The sequence below is a fragment of the Pelmatolapia mariae genome, linkage group LG16_19 (genome assembly GCF_036321145.2).
Source record: "Pelmatolapia mariae isolate MD_Pm_ZW linkage group LG16_19, Pm_UMD_F_2, whole genome shotgun sequence".
NCBI classification, from domain to species: domain Eukaryota; kingdom Metazoa; phylum Chordata; class Actinopteri; order Cichliformes; family Cichlidae; genus Pelmatolapia; species Pelmatolapia mariae.
The window spans coordinates 22,688,704-22,714,207 of record NC_086241.1 but is presented as its reverse complement, the minus strand read 5'-3'; the positions used below and the strand labels follow the sequence as shown (position 1 = coordinate 22,714,207).

The 25,504-nt window shown below is 49.1% G+C and overlaps 1 protein-coding gene across 2 annotated transcripts in view; it reads left to right on the top strand.

Annotated features, from left to right (window-relative positions):
- The first annotated feature begins 8,789 nt into the window (after nt 1–8,789).
- Nucleotides 8,790–25,504, top strand: part of bcor (BCL6 corepressor) — a 32,665-nt gene continuing 15,950 nt past the window's right edge. Inside the window, exons 1-6 of one of the 2 annotated variants that reach the window (XM_065472055.1) lie at nt 8,790–8,808; nt 17,767–17,848; nt 18,043–21,189; nt 22,705–22,761; nt 23,316–23,475; nt 24,539–24,877. In XM_065472055.1, the coding sequence (XP_065328127.1) occupies nt 17,846–17,848; nt 18,043–21,189; nt 22,705–22,761; nt 23,316–23,475; nt 24,539–24,877 (3,706 nt within the window). In that variant the 5' untranslated portion in view covers nt 8,790–8,808; nt 17,767–17,845. The remainder of the gene's footprint in view (nt 8,809–17,766; nt 17,849–18,042; nt 21,190–22,704; nt 22,762–23,315; nt 23,476–24,538; nt 24,878–25,504) is intronic. The other variant, XM_063497310.1, reaches the window with a different exon arrangement.

The following is a 25,504-nucleotide window of genomic DNA, read 5'->3' as shown; positions in this document are numbered from 1 at the left end:
GGTGTTGGTATTGGTGTTGTTGTCGAGGGCTTAAATATCTAGAAGAAGAGTGTGCAAAATCCTCAGGTCCTCTTAACGCTGACCTTGGGTCTGTGATCATTTGCTCAGAGCAGATCTGATCAAACTGTAAATACAGAACAAATATCACCAAATACCAAAATTCTATTTTTGGGGAGCGCAGCTTTATTAAGATATCGAAATGTGAAAATGCTCTAAGTGTATGTTCCACGTGGTTTTTCCAGACGTCACTAAAAACGAGACGGATTTGCCCAATCACAGTGCAGTTTGGAACAAAATGATTCAGTGTCTACACAAATGTGAATCCACTTATGTGACAGATACCATCAGGTTCCATTTAGAGTATGAACCAGGATTTCGTAAAAGCTGAAATGACCAATTTCCCCCAGATGCTTCGACTCAGCCGGTTCTCTTCTCAGGGGGTGTTATTTTGACTGCTGGCACGGATCATTAACGAACAGTGTCCTTTGGCTTCTGTGCGTAAAGCGCTGAGATGGTCGCTCGTTCCCAACTCATTTTTAACGCACAGGGTTACCAGTTTGAAGGGGCGGGTTTTACACGGAACCACGATCCTTGCCTTAATCTAACCAAGTAGTTTTTAGCGCTAAAACCAATCAGGAAAAAAAGCGTTAAAAACGGGACGCGAGCCTTGGTCTGCAGGAGGACAGGCCTGCCACTAAAAAAATTGGACCCTAATCTCTCTGCCATTGCAGTCACGACTGCTGCGTCGAGATGTCGAAGGTCACCTTCTGCGTAACGGCTTTGACAAAATCGCGTCATATTACGAGAAGGCACTGAGATACCTACGAAGTTCTAGCCACAGACCAAATTAGTACATTAAGGGAATTTTGAAAACAAACAAAAAAGCTGCATCCACTCGGAATTCAGTATAATGTACTAGAAAATAGTCCAAACGCCCCTCACCATCACGCATAGCCCCAGATCCTTATATCTAATATTTGTGTTGCCTCCCCAACGCAAACACACAAAGCCAGAAGCAGCTTTGCTTCTTTTCTGTCGATCAGTTAATCGACCAGGCGTCATTGTTCCAGCCCTATAATCTAAACATCGCATGCAGTCTCTCCTAGTGCTGCCAACAGGCTGCACGATCCTTTCAGGTTTTTCATTTTAACCTCTGAGGATTTGGTCCAAAAATATCAGTATAAGCTGTGCAGAAAACCTGCCTGTGTGTGACTCGAATAATCCCCTGAAATTCGAGAAACACCACCAATGACGTGACCTCGGTGGCCGCGATCTTTCCTATTTATAGCTGTCGCTTGCGAATCGTCTGTTTAACGTCCCTATCTCCCAGCGTGTCGACTGCAGGCCCGCTACTGCTGCTGCCTGAGCACAGTGCAGCAGCGAGCGGCGCTTCAAGCGCTGCGATCCGGCCCCGAAAGAGTTAAATTAATCTCTTTCTCTACCCTCGCTCTCTCTCAACACACACACAGGCTGCCACCGCCCCAGATAACAGAGGGGCGCCTCTCCCCAGCCAGCCAGCCTCCGCTAATCGCAGTGGCAGGAGGGGGGAGTGGAGTGCCGGCGGCCTCTCACAGCGCTGGGCTTTTTATTGACGCTGCCTGCCTGTGTGTCTGTGTGTGTGTCTGTGTGTGTGTGTGTGCATGCTTGTGGGTGCGTGTCAGAGCGAGAGAGAGCTATAAAGAGGTGTGTGCGTGTTTCCGTGCGCGCGCGCGTGTGTGTGTGCGCTCCCAGCCAGCAGCGGAAAGCAGGCAGAGGCGGGGAACTGGGAGGGTGGGTGGCGAGGTTATGAGCGGAACTCGACAGAGGCCGACAGACGAGAGAGAAGGAGGGGAGGATGAGGAGGAGGGAAGGCAGGGAGGGGGAGATCTTTCTTGTGCTGCGCTGCTGAGAGCCGCCACCGCTTCTCCTTCCTCTCAGATAAGGTTCGTTTGAAGGTTTTCATATTCTCCAAAAAAAAAGAGCGAGAGAGGGAGACGGGTCTGTTCAGTGTTCTATGCGCGCGCATTTGGAAGCGGGGATTGCCGTTTCTAATCCCCCCCCCCCTGCCCCCACCACCACCCCCCCATCCAAGGTCGAAATAAGAAATGCGTGACAGGGATCGCATTTTTTTTATGTCATGAGCCCACTGATTGATCGCATCGATGAATTTAGCAGCCCTATTGATTAGGGCTTAATCTATAGGTTAATGTCTCTCAGCGCTCCAATTATTCTCTCTCTCTAGCTCGCTCTGCTTCTCTCGCGAGCAGCAGCGTTTTGGCTCGGAGCCACGCTCGCCCTGCCGCGCCAGGCTGTAATTATCCCCGGTGAGGCCGCGCTAACACAGCGTGGCGCGCCTGTGGGGAACCGGTTAGCCCTACAACACCGGGGTGGGGGGGAAGCGGTGCGCGGATGTGCGTGCCAGAGCGTGTGCGCGCGCTCGTGATCGTGCGCTGGTGTGGCACAGAGGAAGAGAGAGAGAGCGGCTTCTGTGTTGATATTTCGGTAGCCTGTATCAGAGCGCATTTCGAGTCCTCGCACGAACCGCGGAGCTTTGAATTGCAGATTAGACAAAAGTAACTGATGGCGGGGCCTTACACTTAGGAAGGAGAAGAAAAGGAAAAAAAAGTCACGATTAGTTATTAGATATGCAAATGAGCCCCCCCCCCCCCCCCCCCAGGTGTCCACGCTTAAGCGCAGTCACCGTTTTTAAGGTGAACTCGAACAAAGCAAAAACATCAGTGAGTGTGGACTGTCGTGAACGGCGTGCTGCAAGCGAGCATAGATCTATTGATTGCACACGTGCACATGTCCGGGCTTGTGCGTGCTAGCGAGTGTTCAGGCAAGTTTCTGTGTGTGAGTTGCAGTAAGCGATCCATAACGATCTGCAGGTGGATTGTGCTGATTAGTACCGGCTGCTGTGGACTGAGCTGCGTGCAAAGAGCTTCCTGCAATCTGAGCCCGCCTGCCTAACTGGAGTGTGTGCGTCTGTGTGTGTTTGTGCGTGCGTGTGTGTTGGCAGTGAGCCCCCCTTTAAAAAAAATGTGTGTCGGCGCTGTGTGGCTTTATGTCTCCGTTTTTAGGCATCTGACAAAACGTGCGCCGAAGGTGCACATGTGAACTCACCATGCGAACTGCGTGTTTTGCCAGGCCGCTGCTGCTTCAGTGTCTGATTGCAACAGCAGATGGCTGGATCGCTGTGACCCCCCAGAGTGCAGCACTTTCCACACCAGGATGCATCTGTGTCTGCGCGTGTGTGTGATCACGCTGTTTTGGTTCTTTTAACAAGATGCACACGTTACATGCGTGCTTCTCTGACATGACATAAAATGGCAGTGAGAGGAAGGCATCACGGTTTAAAGCGGGATGTTTTTGTCACTCTCATCCACTGAGAGGGTTTTCAAAGGCACATGCTGTTCTCGGGGCTGGCTTTTCAAACCGCAAAGTTCACACACAGCCATAAAAGTGAGGCCATTATGAAAAAAGAAAAAAAGGGCTGGACTCGCTCTCCCCAGACCTGTTTATGTGTCTCCCTCAGACTCTCTGTCAGCGAAGGTGTTTTTCTGGAGCTGCAGCTGTGTGTTTTTGTGTCCAGCGCCAGAAATCTGGTTTGCCCTGCGGTTTCTCCCAGCAATATTCATCCTAATCCAGTTTCCCAGTGAGTGATGGAGAGAGCCACTTGCCATCAGCGCCCCTCGAGTCAGAGCTGGAGGGGGAGAGGAGAGAGAGGAGGGTGTGTGCAGTGATGTCTGTCTTTCCAAAATGCCCTCTGACTTCCTTTTTCCTGACTCTAGACTCTGTCACGTGAGCACTGTAGGTTTTCCATATTTGTAAACGATCTTCCTGAGAGCCTTCTTGGTGACTTTGTATTAAATGGAGGCTCATAATAAAGCATACTGTTGGGACGGTTGGACAGTTCTGAAAAGTAGCCCGTCGAATCTCTTTATAAGCCAGTATTTACACTAACAACACAAACAGCCCGTGGTTTGCTAGGAGATCTCAGGGTTGCCAGGTTGGATCCTACCTGCAAAAATCTGGGCAGCAGAAGTAAATGGGACATATGGTGCAATGTGGCTGAACGTGTAGAGCATGACACTCACTTTGCCAAGGCTAAAGATGGTGTTATATGTAGTGGGGGGAAATAAACGTTGGCATATTTCTTTAGCCTGGAAAGAAACATTTTAGCAGAACCGAAATCTGGCTACAGAGCTACGAGGGCAGTTTGTCACATGCCAGCTGCCGCTTGTAACTACATAAATAATACATCTTAACCAGGATAGTCCAGAATGCGTAGTTTAGAGTCTCGGCTTGCTGTGTTTGATGGAATAAAAAGATTATTGTGCGTCCTGGGCCTTTTTTTCAAAATGTTATTGCAATTCCGTTACCTCCCTTAGATCCACAGGAAAAGTGGAGGAGAAAGCAAAACACCACCAGCAGTGACTGAACGTTAAAGTTTATCTTACAAGTCTCATTCAGCCAAGTTCATTATCTTCTTCTTTTTTTCTTAAGAAAGACTCAAATATTGCCTAATTCTTCTATTCTTGTTTAATGTAATCCATTCATTGTCATGCTCCTAAAACCAACATGAAAAGTCTATTGGATGGTGTGTGTTATGTGTTACACACGGTCCCATCTGTCAGCAGCTCCTGTTCAGCCTCTCCTAAGTGAGGTATTTGAACGACAAGCTACATCCTCGCCGGCTGGTGAAATAGGAGTGGGCAACAGCTCCTGGGAAACCGTGACGTGAACCTGCTCTGTGGCAGTGAAGCTTTCTGTCATCGTTAACCTTCAAGGTCAAAGGTGCCAAGCATGCGGCCTGTGGGCTCAGAAGTGGTCCGCTAAAAGGTCCAAATCTGTCCAAAGTGTGAAGATTTCAAATGAAAGGCAGAGGAGGATGTCAGGACTTCTCATTGCATTTTTCTTTTTCCTGCACCAGGAAGTGTTGTGTTGCAATCCAAACAAGAGGTCTGAATCATTTTCATTTTTCAAACTTTCCTGCTTACAAAGATAATAACCACGGCCTACCATAGCAGTGGTTACACCATAGGGCCGTGCCCACGTGTTTCACTGGGTCATGACGGTAGTGTTTCATTGTAATGAGAGCAAAGAGCCCATCATACTTCTGTTTCTTAACACATTTAAGGCTGTTCCTCTTTTGTGGAACCAGCTCCCAGTTTGGGTTTAGGAGATAGACACACTCTCTGCTTGTAAGATTAGGCTTAAAACTTTCCTTTTTGATAAAGATTATAGTTAAGGTTGGATCTGGTGACCCTGAATCCTCCCTTAGTTACACTGCAGTAGGTCTGAGCTGCTGGGGGCTTCCCACGATGCACTGAAAATTTCTTCTTCACCCACCTCTTTTCACTCACTACGTGTTTATACTCCACTTTCTGTGTTTAATCAATAGTTCTCATTAATGTTCCACAGTGTGTCTTTGTACTGTCTCTCTCCCATCACACCAAACCAGTTGCAGTGGATGGCTGCCCCTCACTGAGCCTGGTTCTGCTACAGGTTTCTTCCTGTTAAAAGGGTTTTTTTTCTTATCACTGTCACCAAGCCCTTGCTCATATGGGGATCGTCTGATTGTTAGGATTTTCTCTGTATTATTGTATTATCTTTACCTTACAGTGTGAAGTGCCTTTAAACGCCTGCGCTTGTGATTTGGCCTTATGCAAACAAAATAAAACTGAAGTGAATAGAGCCCACTCTAGATGAAATTTTAGTTTATGTTCTAAATGTGGCCCGTGAACTTAAATGACAACTTAAATGTCAGAGTATGGCTTCATTTTGCAGTCACAGCAGTAGTGATTTGATTGGAGTCTTGTTGCAGCAGCTTTAGAGTTATGTCAACAACAGTGCATGACTCAGTCCCGTGCTACTTTATCTGATAAAAGCTGACTCAGATTTAGATTTCTTTGTCAGACTTTTTCTGCTTCTTTATGAATGTTTTCCTGTCTCTCTTCTCTCACCATCAACTGCTCAAGGCAGACAGCTTTCCCTTCCCCGAGCCTGCTTCTGACAGAGATTTTTTCCTGTTAAAAGGGAGTTTTTCCTTCTCGCTGTTGCCAAGTGCTCACTCACAGGGTATCATCTGATTGTTTGGCACTTTCCCTTTTCTTTGAAGGTCTTTATCTTACAATATAAACTACCTTGAGACAACTGTTCTTGTGACTTGGTCCTGTACAAATCAATCTACATTGAATTGATTATACTTTTTCAGGTTCTGCAGGGCAACACCTGGTGCATCAGTGGACAAGCATCATTTAAGTGAAGCAAGGCGTTTTTTTCATGCTATGCTGAAATTATTCTGAATGCAGCCTTGTTGTACAGCAGCACCAGCATAGACAGCTCACTAACTGAAGCTTTTTCATTTGTCTGAAGACACACAGGCGAAAAAGAAGTGTTAAAAAAAAAGTGTGTCTGGTTGTACATATGTGGTCATAAAATGAAGGAAGGAACTGCAGAGAGGTTTAACCAGCTGAGACTGAGCAGAGTAACCCCCCTGCCCCACTTCTTGCCAGATGTTGGCTGAGATGCATGATTTTATAGGTTGTTGACCAAAAAAAAAAGAGGAATAAAAAGCAATTAAACCATTTTTCCTATTGATTAAACATTTCAACGCGAATGACAATGATTTTAACACCTCGCAAACGTCGCTTTCACATCGAGTTGGTTAAGTGTGAACACGGGGCTCAGCTGTCTTGTGGTTTAGCAGCTGTGGTTGCAGTGGGATAGGTCTCATTTTTGAGAGGTACAGGTGGAGCTGATCAGAGCAAACGTGCCCGGCAGTTCACCCTGAAGTTATTTAGGTTTGGGAGAAAAAATAAAAAATAAAAGGCTCTTTAAATTGCCCGCAATAGAAACTTGCACCATGGCTTTTTCACCTCGAGTTATGTCCAGCCTGAAAAAGCAGTGCTCTTGTTGTGCGCCTACCCAGCTACCTTTTCTTTTCATTTCACAGAAGAAGCCCTTCTCTCAATTCCACGTGCCTCTGACGCCAAACTTTTGGCCTTTGCGATGAGTTGAGCTTCTAAACGCGTCCATATGTGAGTGCTCTGTGAGCTTTGTTTATTTGTGTGTGACTGTCTGGTTTAACTCCTACTTTCAACAGCTGTGGCAAATGCAGCCAGACCTTCCATTGCCAAGTCTCCCTCTTTTCCTACTCCTACTCTGCTTCTGTCTGTCTGACTGTCTTTCTGTCTGTGTGTCTGTCTGTTGGCTTTCCTCTCTTTCTGCCTGGAGCTCTCTCTCTCTCTCTCTCCCCTACACACACACACACCCATGCAGGCACACGATCCACACACCTCAGGCTTGATATTCATAGCCTCCTCCTCCTTTACTTGACATGGGAGCCTTAACAGATGTGCCCCAGCCTTGAGCAGCTTCCCCCTCTCTCCCCCTCTTCTCTCTGTGTCTCCACTGCCTTGTGCTTCGCAGATTTTACCTTATCTCATCTCAGGGAAAAAAGGGACCAAACTGGCATTTAATTTGAAAATAAAACAGTGGAGTCACAATTAGAACATTCACGAAGATGTGGATGAAATAAGGAAGCTAAGAAGATGCTGCTGTTAAAAACATAACCCCCCATGTATGCGTGGTTAGGTTAGAGTATCAGGCCATCTTAATTACCTTCACTCAATCAAGAGACAGAAACAGATTTACATGCATATAAGTAACTTTTCGTTATGTCTCTTTATATATTTAAACATAAATGTCCCTGTATCTGTTACTAAACTGCACATTAAGATCTAGAAACCCAAGTCCTTCATTGAACTTTTCCTTTAGTCAAATACCTATTTTCATTTTTCATCACTGAATTATTCTCGGTTAAAACCTCAGCTATTCCTGTTTTGGAGTTTCGGCGGCTCTCGTGTGTGTGTGTCGGTGTTTCTGTGTGTGTGTCTCTCTTTGCGCGTGCGCGCGCAGTGAGTGCCGTGAGCTGGAGGCTTATGGTAATTGCGGTCTCCCGACTGGCCTTCTGGGTAGAGCTGCGCGAGTGGGAGTGGAACGAGCCGCACGGTCTCGGCAGCGCTCATCCATTCTGTGCGGCACTCCCCGTACAGCTCCGTGCGTCCTCGGTGCGAACCGAGGGCTCCGACCGGGCTGTTGTCTACGATCCTCGAAGGAAACGCGCGGGACGGAAAGCTACACGGAATAACCTTCAGCAAACCCTCTGCGACACAAATTCCGCTGTCGGAGAGGACATGGAGTGACGGAGAGCTGGAGAAAGGGGCTTTTTCCGAGGACGGCGTGCTCCGCTGAAACCCAACATGGCGCTGCTGCGCGGTACGGCCGAGCTGAATTAATTTCTCCGCGATTCCGCCGACCTCGTCACCTGTATCCTTCAGGGGTCCGGGCCATACGGCGCAGTGCTCTCCGACTTAAAGGACCTTAACGGATTTTCTTTAGTGGATTTCTCTGTATCCTGCCGTTTGTTTTTGCTCGGCGCAGGATCTTTTTTTGTTTTTGCTTTATGGAAACCCAAGTGACATTTTCAGCAGCAAAAACTCCGCTTGAAACATAGTGGAATGGATGAGAGCTGCTTGTAGACAAAAGAATAAAGACCCAAAGCTTTATATGTAAGACTTGTTTTGTTTTATGACAAGTGAGTAACCTGTTAGGCACTTTTAGTTGTTTTTTTTTCTCCCTCTGGCCGGGATCGTCTGTCTCCAGCGGACAGGACCGTGACCGGGCAAGTCTACGTACGCACGGATCGCTGCCCTTCCAGTTAACTTGGAAAAAAAAACAGGGGGGGGGGGAAAGAAGAAAAGAAAAAATAAGGCGTGAGTTGGGGCGCGCTGAGCACGGTTGGAACTTGCACCAATTAACCAGGTGAGGCAATCAATGGCAAATCAGAACCTATTTTCCTTAACGTGTGTCTTTGATGTGAAATCCCTCGCGTGACGATCGAAAACGTGCAGCGCTCTGTTTTTTTAATGGCAGTATAACGTCCAAGATGTTTTAAATGATCCTGTGTTTTCATGTGGTGTGTTTTTGATTAAAAACAGTCCCCTCGTGGGGCTGAATCTAAGCGCGATCGTCCAGTGTTGTGCGCAAACTGGGGAGAGGATCGGCCACTTCTAAGAATAGCGCATAGGGTGGTCTTTGTGCGTTTCGGCGGGGCAGTGGCATGTGGTTGATAAATAACACACACACGCGCGCGCACACACACACACACACAATTATCCGAGCATGAGTTTGTCCTTTTAACAACTGCCCTGTCAAGCTGATAGAGGTGAGAAGGACATCCCAGAGATTAGCGAACTTGAAAGTGGCGCCGTCCTCGAAGGTGACTATTCAGGCTTTTCGCACCCTGTTGTGTGACGAAGAGCGCGAGTGTGCCTGTGGGGCTGAGGGTAGGTAGTGTGTGTGTGTGTACGCGTGTACGTGCGCGCACACGGGAGCTTCTGCGCTAAACAAGGTTACGGAATCCAGCCTCGCCCTGCCAAAGGCGAGCGAGCGCTGCTGCTCCGTTTATGCACAGTTCAGTTCAGTTGGAGGGCATCCCCGCGGTGTGTGTGTGTGTGTGGGGGGGGGCTTTTGGTGTGCCGCGGAGTGTGTGTGTCGCGGGGGAGGTTTGGTTTGGACGGAGTGGACGCTGATGATCTCTTGTCTCATCAAAGGTATAGCGCTGGGGGAAGAGACGGGACGCGGGGGCTGCACCGCTCACCTTCGTGTCTACTTGATGGAAACCGCTTTGTCTCTCGCTCTCTCCCCACTCACACGCCGAGTCTTGCAGGTGTTTTCGGATATGACTTTGCGTTACACTCATACAGGCACACTTGCTGTATGACTAGGCTTTGCAATGCAGGGGATTATTCTTTGCGCACGGAGACTCGTCGTAGCGCCAGTTTGGATCTCTCCCCCCCTTCCTACCATCTCCACATCTCCTCCTCCTCCCGGAGCTCCGATACGCGCTGCTGTCTTGCACAGAGAATGTGTCACCGGGACGCTTTCACTAAGAAAAAAAACCAAACACTTAATAATAATAATGATAATAAACTTCCCGTAACGATCGTCTCTCTCCCCCCCCCCCCCCCCCCCCCCACACACACACACACTCACACACTCACTCCACTGACTTACACTGCGCTAACTTTAAAAATCGTTTTCGCCACCCTCCCCACGCTGTTGTGCGCGACGTCAATCGGCGCGATCCGCTTCTTCCACTATTGCAGTTTAATTGAAAATAAGCGCCGCGAGGCGCGTTGGATGCGTTCCAAACTGAGTCGTCTTTTACCTCGCGATTCTTTGAAGCTTCTCTGTGAGCAACGCAGACTGCGTTTCACGCGCGTCAAAGCAGCGTTTATGCGAAGTGGGTTTTTTTTTTTTCATTTATTAGAAGGTTGATGTTATCGGACCACATTTTCCACCGCAGACAAGACGGTGAGAGAGATTCGTATCTGGGGAGTTTTCCTTCCGTGCTGCCCTGCCTGCTGCCTGTCCTGGAGCCACGCATGCACTAATTAGGGGACGCTCTCTTAGGACGATCGATGTGCCTCATATTGGCTGGCTCCAGCTCATTGACGAGCTGAGTGAGGGAAGCAGCTACTGAAAAGACCACTTCAGCCCCCAGCAGCCAATCCACGCAGGATAAACGGTCGAAGAATCGCTTGTAATAACGCGAACGTCTGACGGCTGCCAGCAGGCTGCAGGAGCAGGACCTCGTGTTGGGACACTGGAAAGGTGTGGGTGGAGGGGTCAGTTTCAGGTGGCTTTGAGTCAGAATAAAAGAGCTGTTTATATTTAAATTAAACGTCGATCTTACTTGGGATGGCAGACAAAAGCTGGACAACTGGAAGGCATTTATTTGAAGTTAAATGTGACTTTGCGTGACAGTGGGGCTAATTACTTACTGAAAGGGTATTTTTAAGTTTAACTTCTATTATAATTGAAATAACTGTTCAACAACTTTTGCTTGTGTGTTCAGTGATGATCTCAGGTTTAGTCCGACTTGGGTTTATTTTTTTTTCTCGGTGTCCAAATAAAAGTTATGCACGGATTTCATTGCGCCCCGTGGAATAAACACTATCTGCACAAACTTGGACGGCTGCTTAGTTTGATTCGTCTGCAATAGAGTCTGGTTCCCAAGCGCTGCGCGCCGTGGAAGCCTAAAACAAATACTTCGCATTTGTGTGGGCCGAGTTTATTTTTAGCGAAAGCTCGTCGGACTGTTTTGCGCATCATTTTTCCACTGTGCGCCGTGAAGTCAGTGTGGGACTGATCTCTTTTCCAGGTGTCGGAACACAGAAAGGGAGGGCTGCTTACGCTAGATTGACATACTTGAGTTTTCTCTCTTTCACACGAGAAGACTTCACACTTCTTCCACAAACAGTGTTGTATTGCCAAGGCCCATTAGCTGTCAGAGTGCGGTTCAGTGCCACCCCCCCCCCCCCCAACCCCCTTTAGCAAAACAGGATTGCATCTGGTGCTAATTTTATTAATTAGACATCATTTAGAATCAGAAACGTGCAAAGAAAAGAGGGGGTTTATTAATTACTTTCACCTTTGCCAGCGTCACCTCGCTTGCATACGTATAGCTAATTCATGTGCAGGTTTTTAATCAGCAGAGGTGGGGAAGTGATGTGTGAAGCATTAAAGACATTTGAGCAGGCAGACGTGGAGAAATCCGCAGTTGTAAAAAGCGCAGAGGTCCGTGTATACTGATGGGCGCACAGTTCACCTGGAGGCAACAGCAGCCTCGGGGACTGCCGGACTTATTGTCCCGCTGAATGATGTGTGACAGCGTGTCAGCGTAGTACTCCGCGCGCTGGGGGGGGGGGGGGGGGGGGGCTGGAGATCTGCTTGCCTTTAAGAGAATAGAAACAACCCTCACCACCTCCATTTTAAACCAATTAACCCCCCCGGTGTTTGTCCGCTTCTAATCCGGAATCAATAGGGACCACGCGGGGAATATTGTGAGCAGAGAGAGCGTGTCATTGCAATCACGGGACCCGCTCCTGCTTATCAAACCTTCCGAGCTCTAAATAGTCGGGGGGAGGGGGGGAATTCGTCAAAAGAAATGCCCTGTGTCCCGGTAAACATCCAGACAGAAATATGAAGGCGCTCTTATTGTTGTCGCGCTCCTTTGTGTGTGTCGGTGTGTTTGTGTCTCTCACACGCATGGATATAAAACAACAGGCTCGTCGCTGCCGGCGCTGCACTCGCTGCTGAGGCGAGATGCGTGTGAACAAAAGCGGGAGGCACGGCAGAGAGCCGAGGAGAGATCGGTTTTCCAGGCGCTGCGCAGCTCCCGGAGGAGACGTCACGGTTTGATTGAAGCTATGCTCCATGCTGGCCTCCCGGGACCTCGCGATGAAACGGGAGAACCCACCCTCCCCTCCGCCTTTTCTCCCCCTTTCCCTCCTCCTCTCCCCTCTCCACCCGCCTCTCGCTCTCTCTCTCTGAGAGAGAGAGCTTTTTGTTTCGACGAGGTCTGGAGCTCACGGGTCACTTACCCTCCCACCCCCTCTCTCCACTGCTTTACCCACACGGGGGGGGGGGGGGCACATAGCATTATTCTTTCCTCTAGCAGCTGCTTTCTGGCGCCGATGACCCAGGGATGTTGGTTTAATAGCGTTTTTTTTTTTTTTAGACATTTGCTTATTTTACAGCAGCGATCGCTGATAAATGTCATCAGTGGTGGCTTAATGTAACGTGAACGAGTGGGGGGGGGAGGGTGGGCTGTAATTAAAGTCTAAATCTCACTCTGAATGGATTTAGTTTGCTGACCTCGCTCTGGCCCGCGGTGTGATTGATTTAGCGGCAGAGTGATGATGACACACCTCACCTCCTTCCTCCCTAGTCTCTGCAGGCTCGGTCTTGAAGCTTTTTTTTCCTTCTCTTTTTTAGACCGCGTTGCGCCTCGGGCATCTCTGACGAAATCCCACAGACTCTTGGCAACGCAGCAGGTTAATAGCGACAGGAGTTTATTACGCCAACAGTCTTCAAAGCCAGGAATGCGTCATCCGCTGTCTGCACGTAACATCGCACGAGCCTGTGTCGGCCGCGGAGCTTTTGACCTCGAGGTGGGGAGGGTGGTCACGTGGGTCGTACCGTGAGGGTAAACACTTAATTGTTTCAGCAGAGATTGTCTGGCCTAATTTACAGGGCGCAGTTAATTAAGCAGCGCGTGTGAAAAGAGGCAAAACATCCTCTTGTCTCCGTCTGCGCAAAACACTTTGGAACTTCAGCCTTTGGAAAGTAGCGAACAAATAGAGGGCACATGAAAGAGGATCATTCCTTCATCATCATGTGCTTTTATCAGAAACACATGAAAGCAATGCCAGCGTTTCCAAAAACCTCCGGTAAACGCGGGCCGGCTCGTGCATGCGCATCTCTGTTACAATCGGGTCCTTTGGTGGCATAAAGAGCCATTTAGTCCTCATTTGGCCTGGGATGAATAGAGCCAGTTCAGCAGCCGCCGCCCGAGCCCTGGTGACAGCACTGGAGGGAGAGCGAGGGGGGAGGGGGGCTCACAATGTCGCCGTTGTTGACGGCCGTGTTGCTGCGGGGGGGAACTGAACCGTGCACCGACTTGCGTGCGGCTGTGCAGCGGCCCGGGAGGACGCGGGGGGCCCTTGTTTACAACTGCGCCGCTAATAATGTGACAGCTGAAGAGGCGCCGCCATCTCTCCTTCCAGCTCCGCGCTCCGGCAGCAGCGCGCCTCTCCTCCGAGTCCCCGCACAACATTTATCTCCTCCATCTCCTGCTCACCCCCCACCCCCTCCCTCCACTTTGCGCTCACAGCTCTGTTAAATCTGAAACTACAGCGAGAAACAGCGTGTCAGCTTTCCATAGATTGCGCAGCCTGCGCTGAGATGATCAATTGGTCCATTTGGCACGCGTCGGCCCGATAATCAATAACCATTAAAACTGGGCCGGCGTTCTCTTCCGAGTTTTTTTTTTTTTCCCTTTCCCGGCTCATTACGGTGTTGGGTGTTAACGCCGGGGATCGGGTGACCTGTTCACGTGTTTTGCCGCAGATGTTCTCCGCCGTGTGCGCAAAAAATTCCTTTCGTTTCGAGTGCGCGTAAACACACCGCCGTCACGGTGATCCCGTGTGTGTGTGGTGGTGGGGGTGCGTGTGCGCGCGCGCCCGCATTTAATCCATGTTTATCCCCACCCCACCCCCGTCGCAGCGGAGATTATCCTGCGTCACAGTGCATTTTTTTTCTTTTTTCTTTTTTTTTTCAGAGCTGATCGCAGCTCTGCCGCTTCAGAGAGTCTGGCAAAGCTCCAGGGACAAAGAACGAGAGGGCGCCTATGTAGCCTACATTCTCCCCCGGCGCACAGCAGAGACCCGCCGCCCGGTTTTCTCGTTTAGTCTGAGAGAAATTCAACAACAGGGTCGCGCGGCGGGCTGATCGTAAAAACGGAACAGCCGTGCTTAATTTATGTCCCGAGCTCTTTCACTGAAACGTTTCTAGGCGGTCATTTATCAACTTTTAAAAGGAGATGAGGCCTACACACACACGCGCGCCCGCGCGTTATTGGTATGCACGCAACCACTGCGCTGCGCGGGGAGAGGCCTCAGCCCTGGAGGAAATGATGAGTGGTGCCGGTGTTTGTTCTGGTGCGCCTGCCGCGGGTCACTGAGAGTTCAAGTCGCTGTCATCGGAGACGGGAAACAAAGGAGAAAGGAGGGAGAAGCGGGACTGTCTTCTGGCTCTCCTCTCCTCCCTCTCTCCTTCTTTTTTTCATCAGTCTGTCTCTTCGGCTTTGTTTACAGCTGCTCCGTTGAAACGCAGCGCTGAAACCAGGTTCCGCTAAAAAACACCCGGTGGTTTTCAGTTTAATGGTGCGCGTCGGGGCTGCGCTCCAGCGGTCTGGTTTATAAACGCAGCAGCACCGACCGCTGCCCCCCCTCCCTCCCTCCGCCTGCTGCAGGCCAGCGTGATGGATTGGACGGCCGTCGGGAGTTGTTTGTTGCGCAAACTATTCTTAGCCAGTGGGGTTGGGCGTCAACACGCTGCCTTTTTCCTTCTCTCCCACCTCCTGCTTTTCTTTTCATTTTTTCTTTCCATCTATCCACTTACAGTGAGAAAGTATGTCAGGACTTACTCCCGGAAAATCCTCAAACACCTATTTTACAGGGTTCTAATGACACCTTATCTGCTCGCGTCTTGATAGCCTGTAGGCCCTGATTTAATCTCTTCCTGCCTGCACACGCGATGTGGATGTGAGCTGAGCAGCAGGTTTTAAAGCGTCTAAAACAAACACCACCCCATTTATCATATTAACATAAACATATGACTATATATCCCACTAATGTAGCACTGCTTTTGGAGGCAGAAAGAAAGCTTTAGCGTTTTCGTGCAATTCTGAAGTTCATGCGGGAGACAGTCCGCAGACGCGCATTCTCCCCCTCAGCGTTTATCAGGTGCCTCATCCTGACTTTTGCCCCGATACAACCTCTTATCTCGGCCCTGGTGCTGCTCATTTCATCTAAGAAACGGGAGTCTGACTAAAAATAGTCTAGGTAGAGATAGTACTGTCATAAAACGCTCGATCTCCAAGTTGTTGTTTTTTCCTTCCAGAGAAGCTCAGCAGATTTATGTGTTTATGATAAAGGGAAACGTTTCAGAATCAGAAAGACTTTATTTATCCCCAAGGGGAAATTTTACTGTATTAGCGGCTGAAGTTTTCTTCCATTTGGACAAACGCTGGTAAAGGTTTGAATGAGGGTGTTTTGTGTCCGCTGCTGTTGTAGCTGTTTGCTCTGGTTGAGCGCAGACTTTTCAGTGCAAGCGCAACACGATCCGCTTTTTGAGAGCGGCACGCAGAGAAACGCGCTGAGGAAGGAGCGATGTGATTTCTCAACAGCGTCCGCGTGCACTGACGAAACTCCTGCAGCTGAACACGTGGTCGTGCACACGTGCGTATACACCGTCTCGCTTGTGCCCACGAACTCGCACACACGCTACCCGTTTCGCTTCCGACGCGGATGATGTTGACGGTGGACTGGCGGCGGAGCTGTGGCTTAGGGTGGTGGTGGGGGAGGATGGGACAGGGAGAAGCCGTGTCGAGGGGCCCACAGCAGGCTGATTAATGTGCCCCGGGTCACGGCAATAAAAGTGGCGTGCCAGCGGCGCGGCAGCGAGGCGCAGAGGCGTTTTACTGCAATGATCGAGGGGCCGTGTTTCTCTGCAAAGCTTCATTTTTTCCCCTCTTTAAAGCCTCTTCTCTCTCACCGTCTCTCACCGCACTCCTGTGTGTGCTTGCTTACCACGGCTGCCCTTCAGAAAAAAAAGAAAAAGAAATTACCGTAATTAGGAATCGAGTCAGAATTCAAAGTAAAATATTTCCCAAATCCTGAAAAGGGGATCAAATTTAAACATTTTTTTCATCCTTTCATCTGTTTGATGGTTTTATTTCATTTTTAATTTTTAGGGGAAAAGCCTCTTGAATGAAGCAGACCATTCTGTTGGTGTTAAGATACCACTTGACCCGTTAAGGGTCCGAAATATTTCATTAATATCTCTATTTTGACATTTGCGCAATTAAAATCTTTGAAACCTTTTGTGTGTGTGTGTGGTATGTGACACATTGTTTTTCAGGGCATTGTGATGTCACTCAGGCAGTAATGAACATACAGGGTTGACGTCGGTTGCCACTGCTCTTTAAAAAAAAAATCCTCGCTCTTCAGAAAGTTTCTGTACATTTGCTTTCGCAGCAGATTAATTAAATTAGGCGTGTTTGGTTCTTTTCCCCCTTTTGAAATCGGACTCATCAGCACCCAGCTGAGAAAAGCACAGGTTTAGCAACCAGTTGTTGAATCTGTTGTCTTCAGAATTTGTTGCAGTAATGAATAATTGATAACCATCCTCTTGTAACTTCTCACATTTTCCCTATCATTACAAAAATACAACAACAATAACCCTGTTGTACTCTGGCACTTTAAGAAAATTCTAATCTATACTAAACACAAGACATTAAAGGACGTTTCACACAAACGGGGGTCTTGATGAAGATTTCTTTTTCTTCTTTCTTTTTTTGTCACTACCTCTGGGGTTTAAAAAAAGTTTCCCCTTCTATTGTCAACTTAATTTTTAAAATTTATGATTTATTTTTCAAATCTATGGTTTATTTAAAATTTTGCACAGTTGTCTCTTTTCTCTTGCTGCCTGCTATTCTTTTTGTGTGCTTGTGTGTGCGTGCGTGTTCTGGTGTGAGTGTTTGTTGATCTGAAGCTCTGTGTTGGCGGGTGGTAAATGGTCTCCCACCGAATTGGTCTGTGATGCATAATCTTCCCTTGCTCTGCTGGCTGAGGCAGCCGAGGGGGCAGGTCAAAGAGGGCACAGAAAAACCAGTGTGTGAGGAACGTGACTGAATAGATGCAGCTTCACAGTGCACGTCTAGCCCAAGGGTGGGCAGGTTGGGGGTAATGGGAGGGGGATATGGGGATGGGGGAGATGTTGACAGATTAGAAGGGGCGGGAGTGGGGAGCCCACACTGTGCTTTCATCTCTAGCGAGCGCTTCAGTGGACAGTGCCATTTTGTTGCTCTTGCCTCGTTTCACTTGCACATCCCTGGACTGCGTTTAATCCCTGTTTAGCAGAGACACATTTGTTGCATAATTTAAGTCTTGGTAAGAATTAAAATGTGTTTTCTCTTTTGAAATCTTATGAACTCGCTTTTTTGTAATTTCTTGTTTGTTTGTTTTTTTTTGCTTTTGCAGCAGGATTGCAACACAGCTGCGGTGCATGCCTGCATGTGTGTGTGCCTGTTTGTGAGTGTGTGTGACGGAGCCAAGACACTGACAGCTAACTGTTTGCTCATCTCCACAGGGCAACATCTGTTCGTGATGTCGATGCTGAGGCACAAACCAACCTGGAACTAAGACAAGGGAACCATATCGCACGAAACATGGCAAGTCCCCGTGCTCATCCCCATGTACTGATTGTACTCATTTGTCGCATAGGTCACTTTAGCAAAAACAAGCCAAGATTTTCTTTTTCAATCTTTAGTAGTATTTTTTCTTTTGTTTTTGTGCTGATGTCAGGATAGGTTTTTTTTTTTTTTTTTTTTTGTGCTAATAGATACTTTTTCCTTTGTTGCTGCAGGTGGATGCAAGGTTGACGCCCCTGGCAGCGATGGGGCTGGACCGAAGCACTCTTTTACACGATGGGCTTCATCTCCATGGTGGGGTTGTGTATCCAGGGATCAGAGCACTTCAGGCAGAGAAGGGCAGAGAGGCGCCTGCACTTCCACTCACTTATAACAGGGATGGACTCCCAGAACTCATCTACAAGCCTGATGGCCCTCTGGACAGTCGTAAGACGGCGAATGGATACCTAGGCCTCTATAAGGGCGCTCATCCAAGTCTCCACAAGCCCGTGCTGGTTCCTGGAGCCGAAGGTCTCGGCTTGGAACGCAGAGTAGGGCCTGGAGAGAAAGCATCTGAACTGGGCTTGGCAAGTGCTGGTAGCAGCTACCTCCGCATGCCGTGGCTCAGCCCTTACCCCGAAGCGAGCATGTATCCCTTCATGGACACATCCAAGTATGCAGCTCTAAACATGTACAAAGCCTCTTTGCTAAGCCAACCCAACCCCTATCTTCCCCAGCACCTGGCCTATCCTTCTCTGTGTGCAGCCCAGGGAGGCAGTGTTACCCCTGCTGCAGCGGTCTCTGCTGCTGACAGGCTCTATTATATGCCTCCCTATCCTGCTTCTCCCATCTCTTCACCCCTGGTGGCACCACCTATGAGGATTCCTGCAGTCACAGTGGCCCCAACATCACTGGTACACTGCCAAGACAAGGGGCTTGGTGTTGCACCTCCATTTGCACAGCAGCTTCACCAACCCTCACCTCTTTCTCAGCACCATCAAGCTTCTATAGACAGGGACCGCTCACCTAACAGGAGTATCAGACCGAGCAGACCTCCGTCCAGGAAGGGCTCTAGCAACAATATTAATACAAGTAGTACTATTACTAGTGGTAACAGTAGTCTGCCTACTGATTCCTCTCCTCGTGTTTCTTCTCGCCTGCCACAACCTCCCCTTCCTCCTGCTCTCCTCGACAATTCACTGGATTTGCAAAGGCCGGTTGCCAGGATAGGACAACCGGTGTCGTCCACTTCCTCAATGTCTGCCTCATCCACATCCGCACAGTCCATTCCTCTTACGTTCTCTGTTAGCAGCATGGCATCAGAGCAGCCCTCTCCTGCCCGACCCAGCCCCCACAAATCAAGGCCAAGAGATGGGGCCCCTGAACCCAGAAATGCAGGAGTTGAGAAAAGACCCAGCAGGTCTCCCTCCAAAGCCAGCTCTGAGAGGCCAGCTCACCAACCACAGGCAACCAAAGATCCAGCAGAGAAGCCTTTGGATTTGTCTGGAAGAATGCTAGACTTTGGATTGCCCTCCAATGGATTCCCGGTTAAGATGGACACTTCAGGTCCACGTTATGGACTTCCCCCTAACAGAGAGCTCTTAAAAGAAAACCTTTCCCCTTCTCCCCATCCACATTGTGTGGTCAGCAGCACTTCTTCAAAGGTCTCAGACAGACCAGAGATGATCAGCACTTTACACTCCACCTGGGTCGTACCTAGTCCATCACCTTCTCACGCACAGCACACACCGGGCCTGCCCACCTCCCCGAGACCTAATACAGACCTGGGTCTTTCACAAACTAAAGGCTCTTCACCCTCTGTTATCAAAAATAAAGGTCTGGAGAGAGTACTCCCTCAGCAACGTAGCTCATCCTGTCCAAGGATAGAAGAGCCCAACCACTCCTCGACTCAACCATCTGGCACTTCTGTGGTCAACTCCAGGGCTCTTTCTCCCAAACATAATGGTGAGTGGGTCAAACACAGCCCCAGCCAGTCAGAACATCCACCAGCTGCGGGTCACCACAGAGAGGGAACAGAGAAGCCCTCCCAGACCAGTAAGAGAGCTGAAACGACCCCAGATGTGCCATCTTACAAGAGGCACTGTGTAGAGAACGGTCATCCTCCTGGCCATCTTTACCTTCCACAGAATGAGGCTTATCTAAACCACAGCTTGGCTTATGCCAACAGATACCTACCCTACCCCATCACAGACAACATGACAATACATTCTGTGCCAATTGGAGGAAAAGGCCCAGTTTACCCTCACCCAGTACTGCTGGGCAGCAACAGCCTTTATCCAACCCACCTGGCAGCAAAACACCCTTTACCATACCACAATCTCCCTGGTCCAGGAGGAGAATACCTCACTTATAACTCACAGGAGATGGCCCATCCCTTGATGCAGACGCACTCTGACAACAAGCTGGCAGAAAGGGCAGATGCAACACTGAAGTCCCGGGGACAGGAGAAATCTCGGGGAACTGTCGAAGAAGGTGGAAGCCACAGAGATAACAACACTGGGAAAGAGATAGGCGAAGGAAACCAAATGAAGCCTGACAGGGAAGCTGGAGCACAAGGACAGTGTGGCAGTCAAAGCAAACACCCCTCTTCCTCTTTAACATCCAGAGAAAAGATTGTCTGCATTGACCTTGTACACTCAGACACAGATATGGAGACTACACCATCAGGCCACAAACAACATTCTGCCGAGACCAGCACCAAGGCTTCCCAAAATGAATGTTGTCATAGTAACCAAAATCTCACAAAGACTGAGTATGAACCAAAACACCACCTTTCCCTTCCTTATCCAATCCACTCCAGACAGAGCCCTAACCTTAAGCCCAACCACAGTGACAGACAACCAGAAGCTCCCTTTGGGAGAGCAGAGGTTCCCCAGGACACTGGCTGTGCTGGGGCAACATCTAGCATATCCCCAGCTTCTCCGGGCCTGGTTGCCCAAGCAGAGGAGAGCTGTGAGGAGCAGAGCCCCAGCCCAGACCTTGAAGACCAAGATCAGAGCACCTTGCGCTGTGCTCGAACATCAGGGGAGCGCAGCTCTGGTAGGGACAAAGGGGACAGGGGGGACAGCAGAATTTCTCGCCTTACACAACACTGCACAGATATGGTGAAGAAATCAGACCTGGAAAAAGTCCCCAAGAGAGAGACTGAAAAAGAAGACAGTATTGTTGACCTGGGGGAGTCTCAGGGCGAAGGGGATGAGGAAGAAGACGGTAGCCAGACTTCATCTAAAAACTCTCGTAGATCCAGCCTGGCCAAAAGGATTGCTAACTCCTCAGGCTACGTTGGCGACCGCTTTAAATGTGTCACCACTGAGCTATATGCTGACTCGAGCAAGCTGAGCCGTGAACAGAGAGCTCTGCAGGTAAGGCTGCAAACAACTGTGCACGTTTGTGTATACATGCAATACGTAATGAACTGGGTTTAAGATAATTGATGGGATGGGGAGAGGTTGTTATGAGCAACTTTTCTTATGTGCAGACATTTCAGACATACTTTGATTTCTAACATCCACACAGGAATAAAACCTCAAAGGCCACTCTCAGTTTTCCCCTGCTGCAATATTCAGATCAGCCTATAGAGCAAACCTTGCATGGAATTGGCATACTTTGCATACAATATAATTGCTGTCACGCTACTGTCCTGGCCGTAGATTTGATTGTCCCTTTAGTTTATCATTGTCTTAGGGATCTGGCCAGTCGAGACCCTCCTTAATGGGGTGGCAGTTCAAAGGTTAACCAGAGCTGCCATCTTTGTATGTTGATTAGTGAGCAGCCATTGTAAAGGTTATTTCTGTGCGTGTGTGCGTGTTTGTGTCTCCGTACGTGCTTGTCCTTGTGTGACTGCCTTGGGGCTAAAGCATGTTAGTGCTGAGTGTGCTAAAGAGACATGTACAGTAGTTTGGGAGCATGACTGTGGCACCCTCACAGTTCACACTGCCTTTGGCTACGCTTAACCCCAAGGTTAGGGCCAGTGGAGGGCTTGCAGTGTGCTTAACAACCAACAGCTGCCCTCTTCAGGGTTTCTCTAAGGCTTTCTGCATGCCCCCATCCGCCATTCACTATCCTCACCCAACCCACCTCCTTCCAATGGCCTGTCCTGCCTGGTTGCTGTCTAAGGTCATAATTCTCCTCATCCCCGCTCCCGCCATTGGCTAAAATACCAGCCCTCCTAACAAAGATCACATGACCTCTATAAACATACTATTACAGTAGTATCACCTACATTTAGCTATTATCCACTGTCATTCATACATGCACACTGAGCTATTCATTTCAAACTGTTTATGTCTTTCGGGGTTGCCTTTTGCTCAATGCTGAGCACAGAGACACAAAGAAACACTATGCTATATTATCCACTGGCTCAGGGGCAGAAATGTTAATAGGTTGCACATGTCTGTCTATGTTGTGAATGCACCCTAGAAAACTGTGGTTTTTGTCTTTTGTCATGCTTGTCAATCCACAGCTGCAACTCAAAGCTATCAAACACTGGATTTCTGGATGCGTAAAAAAATCAGATGTGGTCTGCTTGGATCACTCCCCTGCCGCCAAAAAAAAAAAAAAAAAGCGAGACAGCTGAAACTGAATTGGTGTCATCAATTATACCTCCAATATCCGTGTTATTTCCATTCAAATTTTCCAATTTGTCACTGGTGCAGTTCAGAAATTATTTGATGGTTTTGATGCAGTGTTAATTGACCTGTTGATTCACTTTAATTTGATTGTTATTTTTGTTGGGATTGTGGCTACCTGTTCTGTGTAAAAGAAACATGTGGAGAAACGTAACGTAAATTCATTTATTTAAAAAAAAAAAGAAAAAGAAAAAGATGAAATGCTGGACAGATATATTGAGCCCCCCCCCCCCCGTTCTAATTGCTTAGATGGAAGTCATATCACGAGAGGGGAGTAATATAAGTCAACCTGCAGCTAACTGGGAGGTCAGTTCTTTACATTTCTTATCACATCTGCCTCTGACGGGCTCTGTCTCCTTTGTACTGTGTATCGCTGCACACTTCTTTTTTTATTTTTCCCCTCCCCACTCCCTTCTTTCCTTCTTTCCTCCTTTTCATCTGCTCTCTCCGCCTCAGGGCTTAGATGTATATGTTTCCAAGCCATGTTTATGTTTCAGGAAGGGAGAAGCCAGGATTTAAGCCCCAGAGCGCATGGACTGACAGTGGCTGCAGTAGTCTAACCTGTGTCTTGACGCCGTGCTTGTGATTTATCTGTCCTCCTTTGTGTCCTGCGTGTATTTGTGTGCGTGTGTGTGTTGTGAGTGTGGGGGGGGGAGTGGGGGGAGGTTAATTCTTTTGGCATATTCTTCTTTTGTTTTTTAAGACGATGTGATTTCTCATGCTTTTTTTTTTTTTTTTTTTGCTTGTGTAGCTGTTGAGGCCAGATTTAGGCTTAGAGAGGTGCGTGTGTGTGCGCGGCGTGGGCAGATGATGAGTGGTTTTCATGGGTTTTCTCTGCATTTTTGTGTGTGTATGCACAGCGGGCAATGATGCGGTTCTCGGAGCTGGAGCTGAAGGAGAAGGAGGGCAGCGGTGTGTGTATGTCTGCCTCGGCAGCAGGACGGGAGCTGGCAGACGGCCAGCGCGGAGAGAGAGTGCTGGAGCACTGCCAACACACCACCAGGCAAGGAGAGAGGGAGGGTGAGTAACCCAGCACCACACACACACACACAAACACATATACAAGGCATGCACACACACATACATGCAGACACTCTGCAAATGAACACTCACAAAAAAAGGGACACACGCACGCAAACAATAGGAGCGTACACACTCGGTCTCATGCACTTGCAGCAAATGCTGAGGCAAGACCGGGTCACTCTAAAAAAAGACACTCTTCCACTCACACACAGAGAGACACACACACACACAAGCGCGTCCGTGCGTGCACGCACTCTTACACAAGCTAGGCAGCGCAAGCCAATGAGCGGGCAAGAGAGAGACAGCGAGGGGGAGTTTTATTTTCAAGAAGCCTTTTGTGCTTATCTGCGCAGAGAGACGATGGCGAGGGGAGAGCAAGGGGGGAGAAGGAGGGGCAGGGAGTGCGTGAGTGAAAGCTGGGGTGGGGGGGGAGTTGGTGGGTGAAAGCGGATGGGAGAGCGCAACGGAAAGAGCGGGGTGGGGAGCGGGGTAGTTACATTGGCTGGCAGCCCAGCTGTGTGTTGGAGCGAGGCCGCAGCTGACGTGTGAGCCTAATTATGGCATGGAGAGAGACAGAGAGGGAGTCGACGACGAGAGAGGGGAAGGAAAGGGGGGGGGGGGGGGGTAGAGTCACGCTCTGTGTGAGAAGGGCGTGGTGCGGTCATGGAGGGGGGGGCAGGGAGATGACGAAAAGAGGGAGAGGGAAGAGGGATGGGAGTCGGCGTGCACAACATGTGCGCAGGATGTTTTCGTGCCTCTCTCTGCTGGAAGTGTGCACGGCTGCACTGAACCATCAGGCCGCTGGCTCGGCTCGCATCAGATTAAAAAGTCTTTACCTCATCAAAGTTTTACTGCCTGTCTTTAAAGCAGAATAAAAGCTGGCTGGTGTTTAACTGGCACTCTCGCTCCGTCAACCCCCACCAACCACACCTTGTGTCACCCTGTTTCCCTGCTTGTTTTCTGTCTGAAATCTCTTCCCGTGTGTCTGCACCCTTCTCATCATCTTATGTTTATTTTTCCTCTCTTCACTTCATGTCCCCGTCTTCTCTGCTTTGCTCAGGTGTCCGGCCGGCATACGCAAACAACAGAGTTCCAGTCCTTCAGAGGTGCGGAGGGCAGAGGGAGCCTTTGTCCCATCCTCATGAAGCCCAAGATGGGGCCAGAGGTCCGGGCCAAGGAGGGCTAAAGGATGGTGTCAGGAAGGGGATGAAAGAGTGCGAGGAAGGTCACTGTATGCCACCCACACTGACGCCATCAAAGGGCTTCCCCGACGAGAGGACTAGCCCTGGCTTTGGGGTCACCAGGAAACGCCCCCTTGGCCTCAAAGCGGAGGACGAGGACACAGAGATGGAGGGAGAAAGGGTGATCCACTCGGAGAAAAGAGCCAAGCTTTGTACGGGTGAGAATTTCACAAACACGCGTGCATCTCGCATGCCTCAAATAGCATCCCCCTTCTGCTCTTCATCCGCTTTCCATGCATCCTTAGAATTCTGCCCAGTTAGTTTTCCTTCACCGTGTGATGCCGAGCACCGTTTCATCCCTTGTTCTTTTTTTAAAAAAAATCCCACTTTTATTGTCACTACTTCCATCCCAATCAATTCCACCTCACATCCGTTCCATCACAACACTCGCTCTTCCTCCCCTTTCCCGCTCTCTGTCCTGTGTTTCGCTCTGTGTGGCAGCCAGCTCTGAGAAGTGTTTAATCCTGCCTTTGAGCGGAGTGCGAGAGAAGCGACGAAGAGGGACAGCTATTCCCTCTGTCTCTCTCTCTCTCTTCTTTCAGCACTGCCGTTCCTTCGCTGTGCTTACCTACCCTCTTCAGAGCTGCTCTTTTCTTCTCTTTTCATCTCCTTTCTTTTTTCCCTCATCTGTTTGGGTTTCCTTTTTATTTCTTTTCTCGCTGGCATGCGGTATCGTGCTTGTTCTCCTCGGCACTGGCAGACGAGTCAAATACCCGTCCCCTGTGAATTTCATGGGGGAGAACCCTCCCTCTGCTTTTCCAGCCTTTATTGCTTTGTTTCTCCAC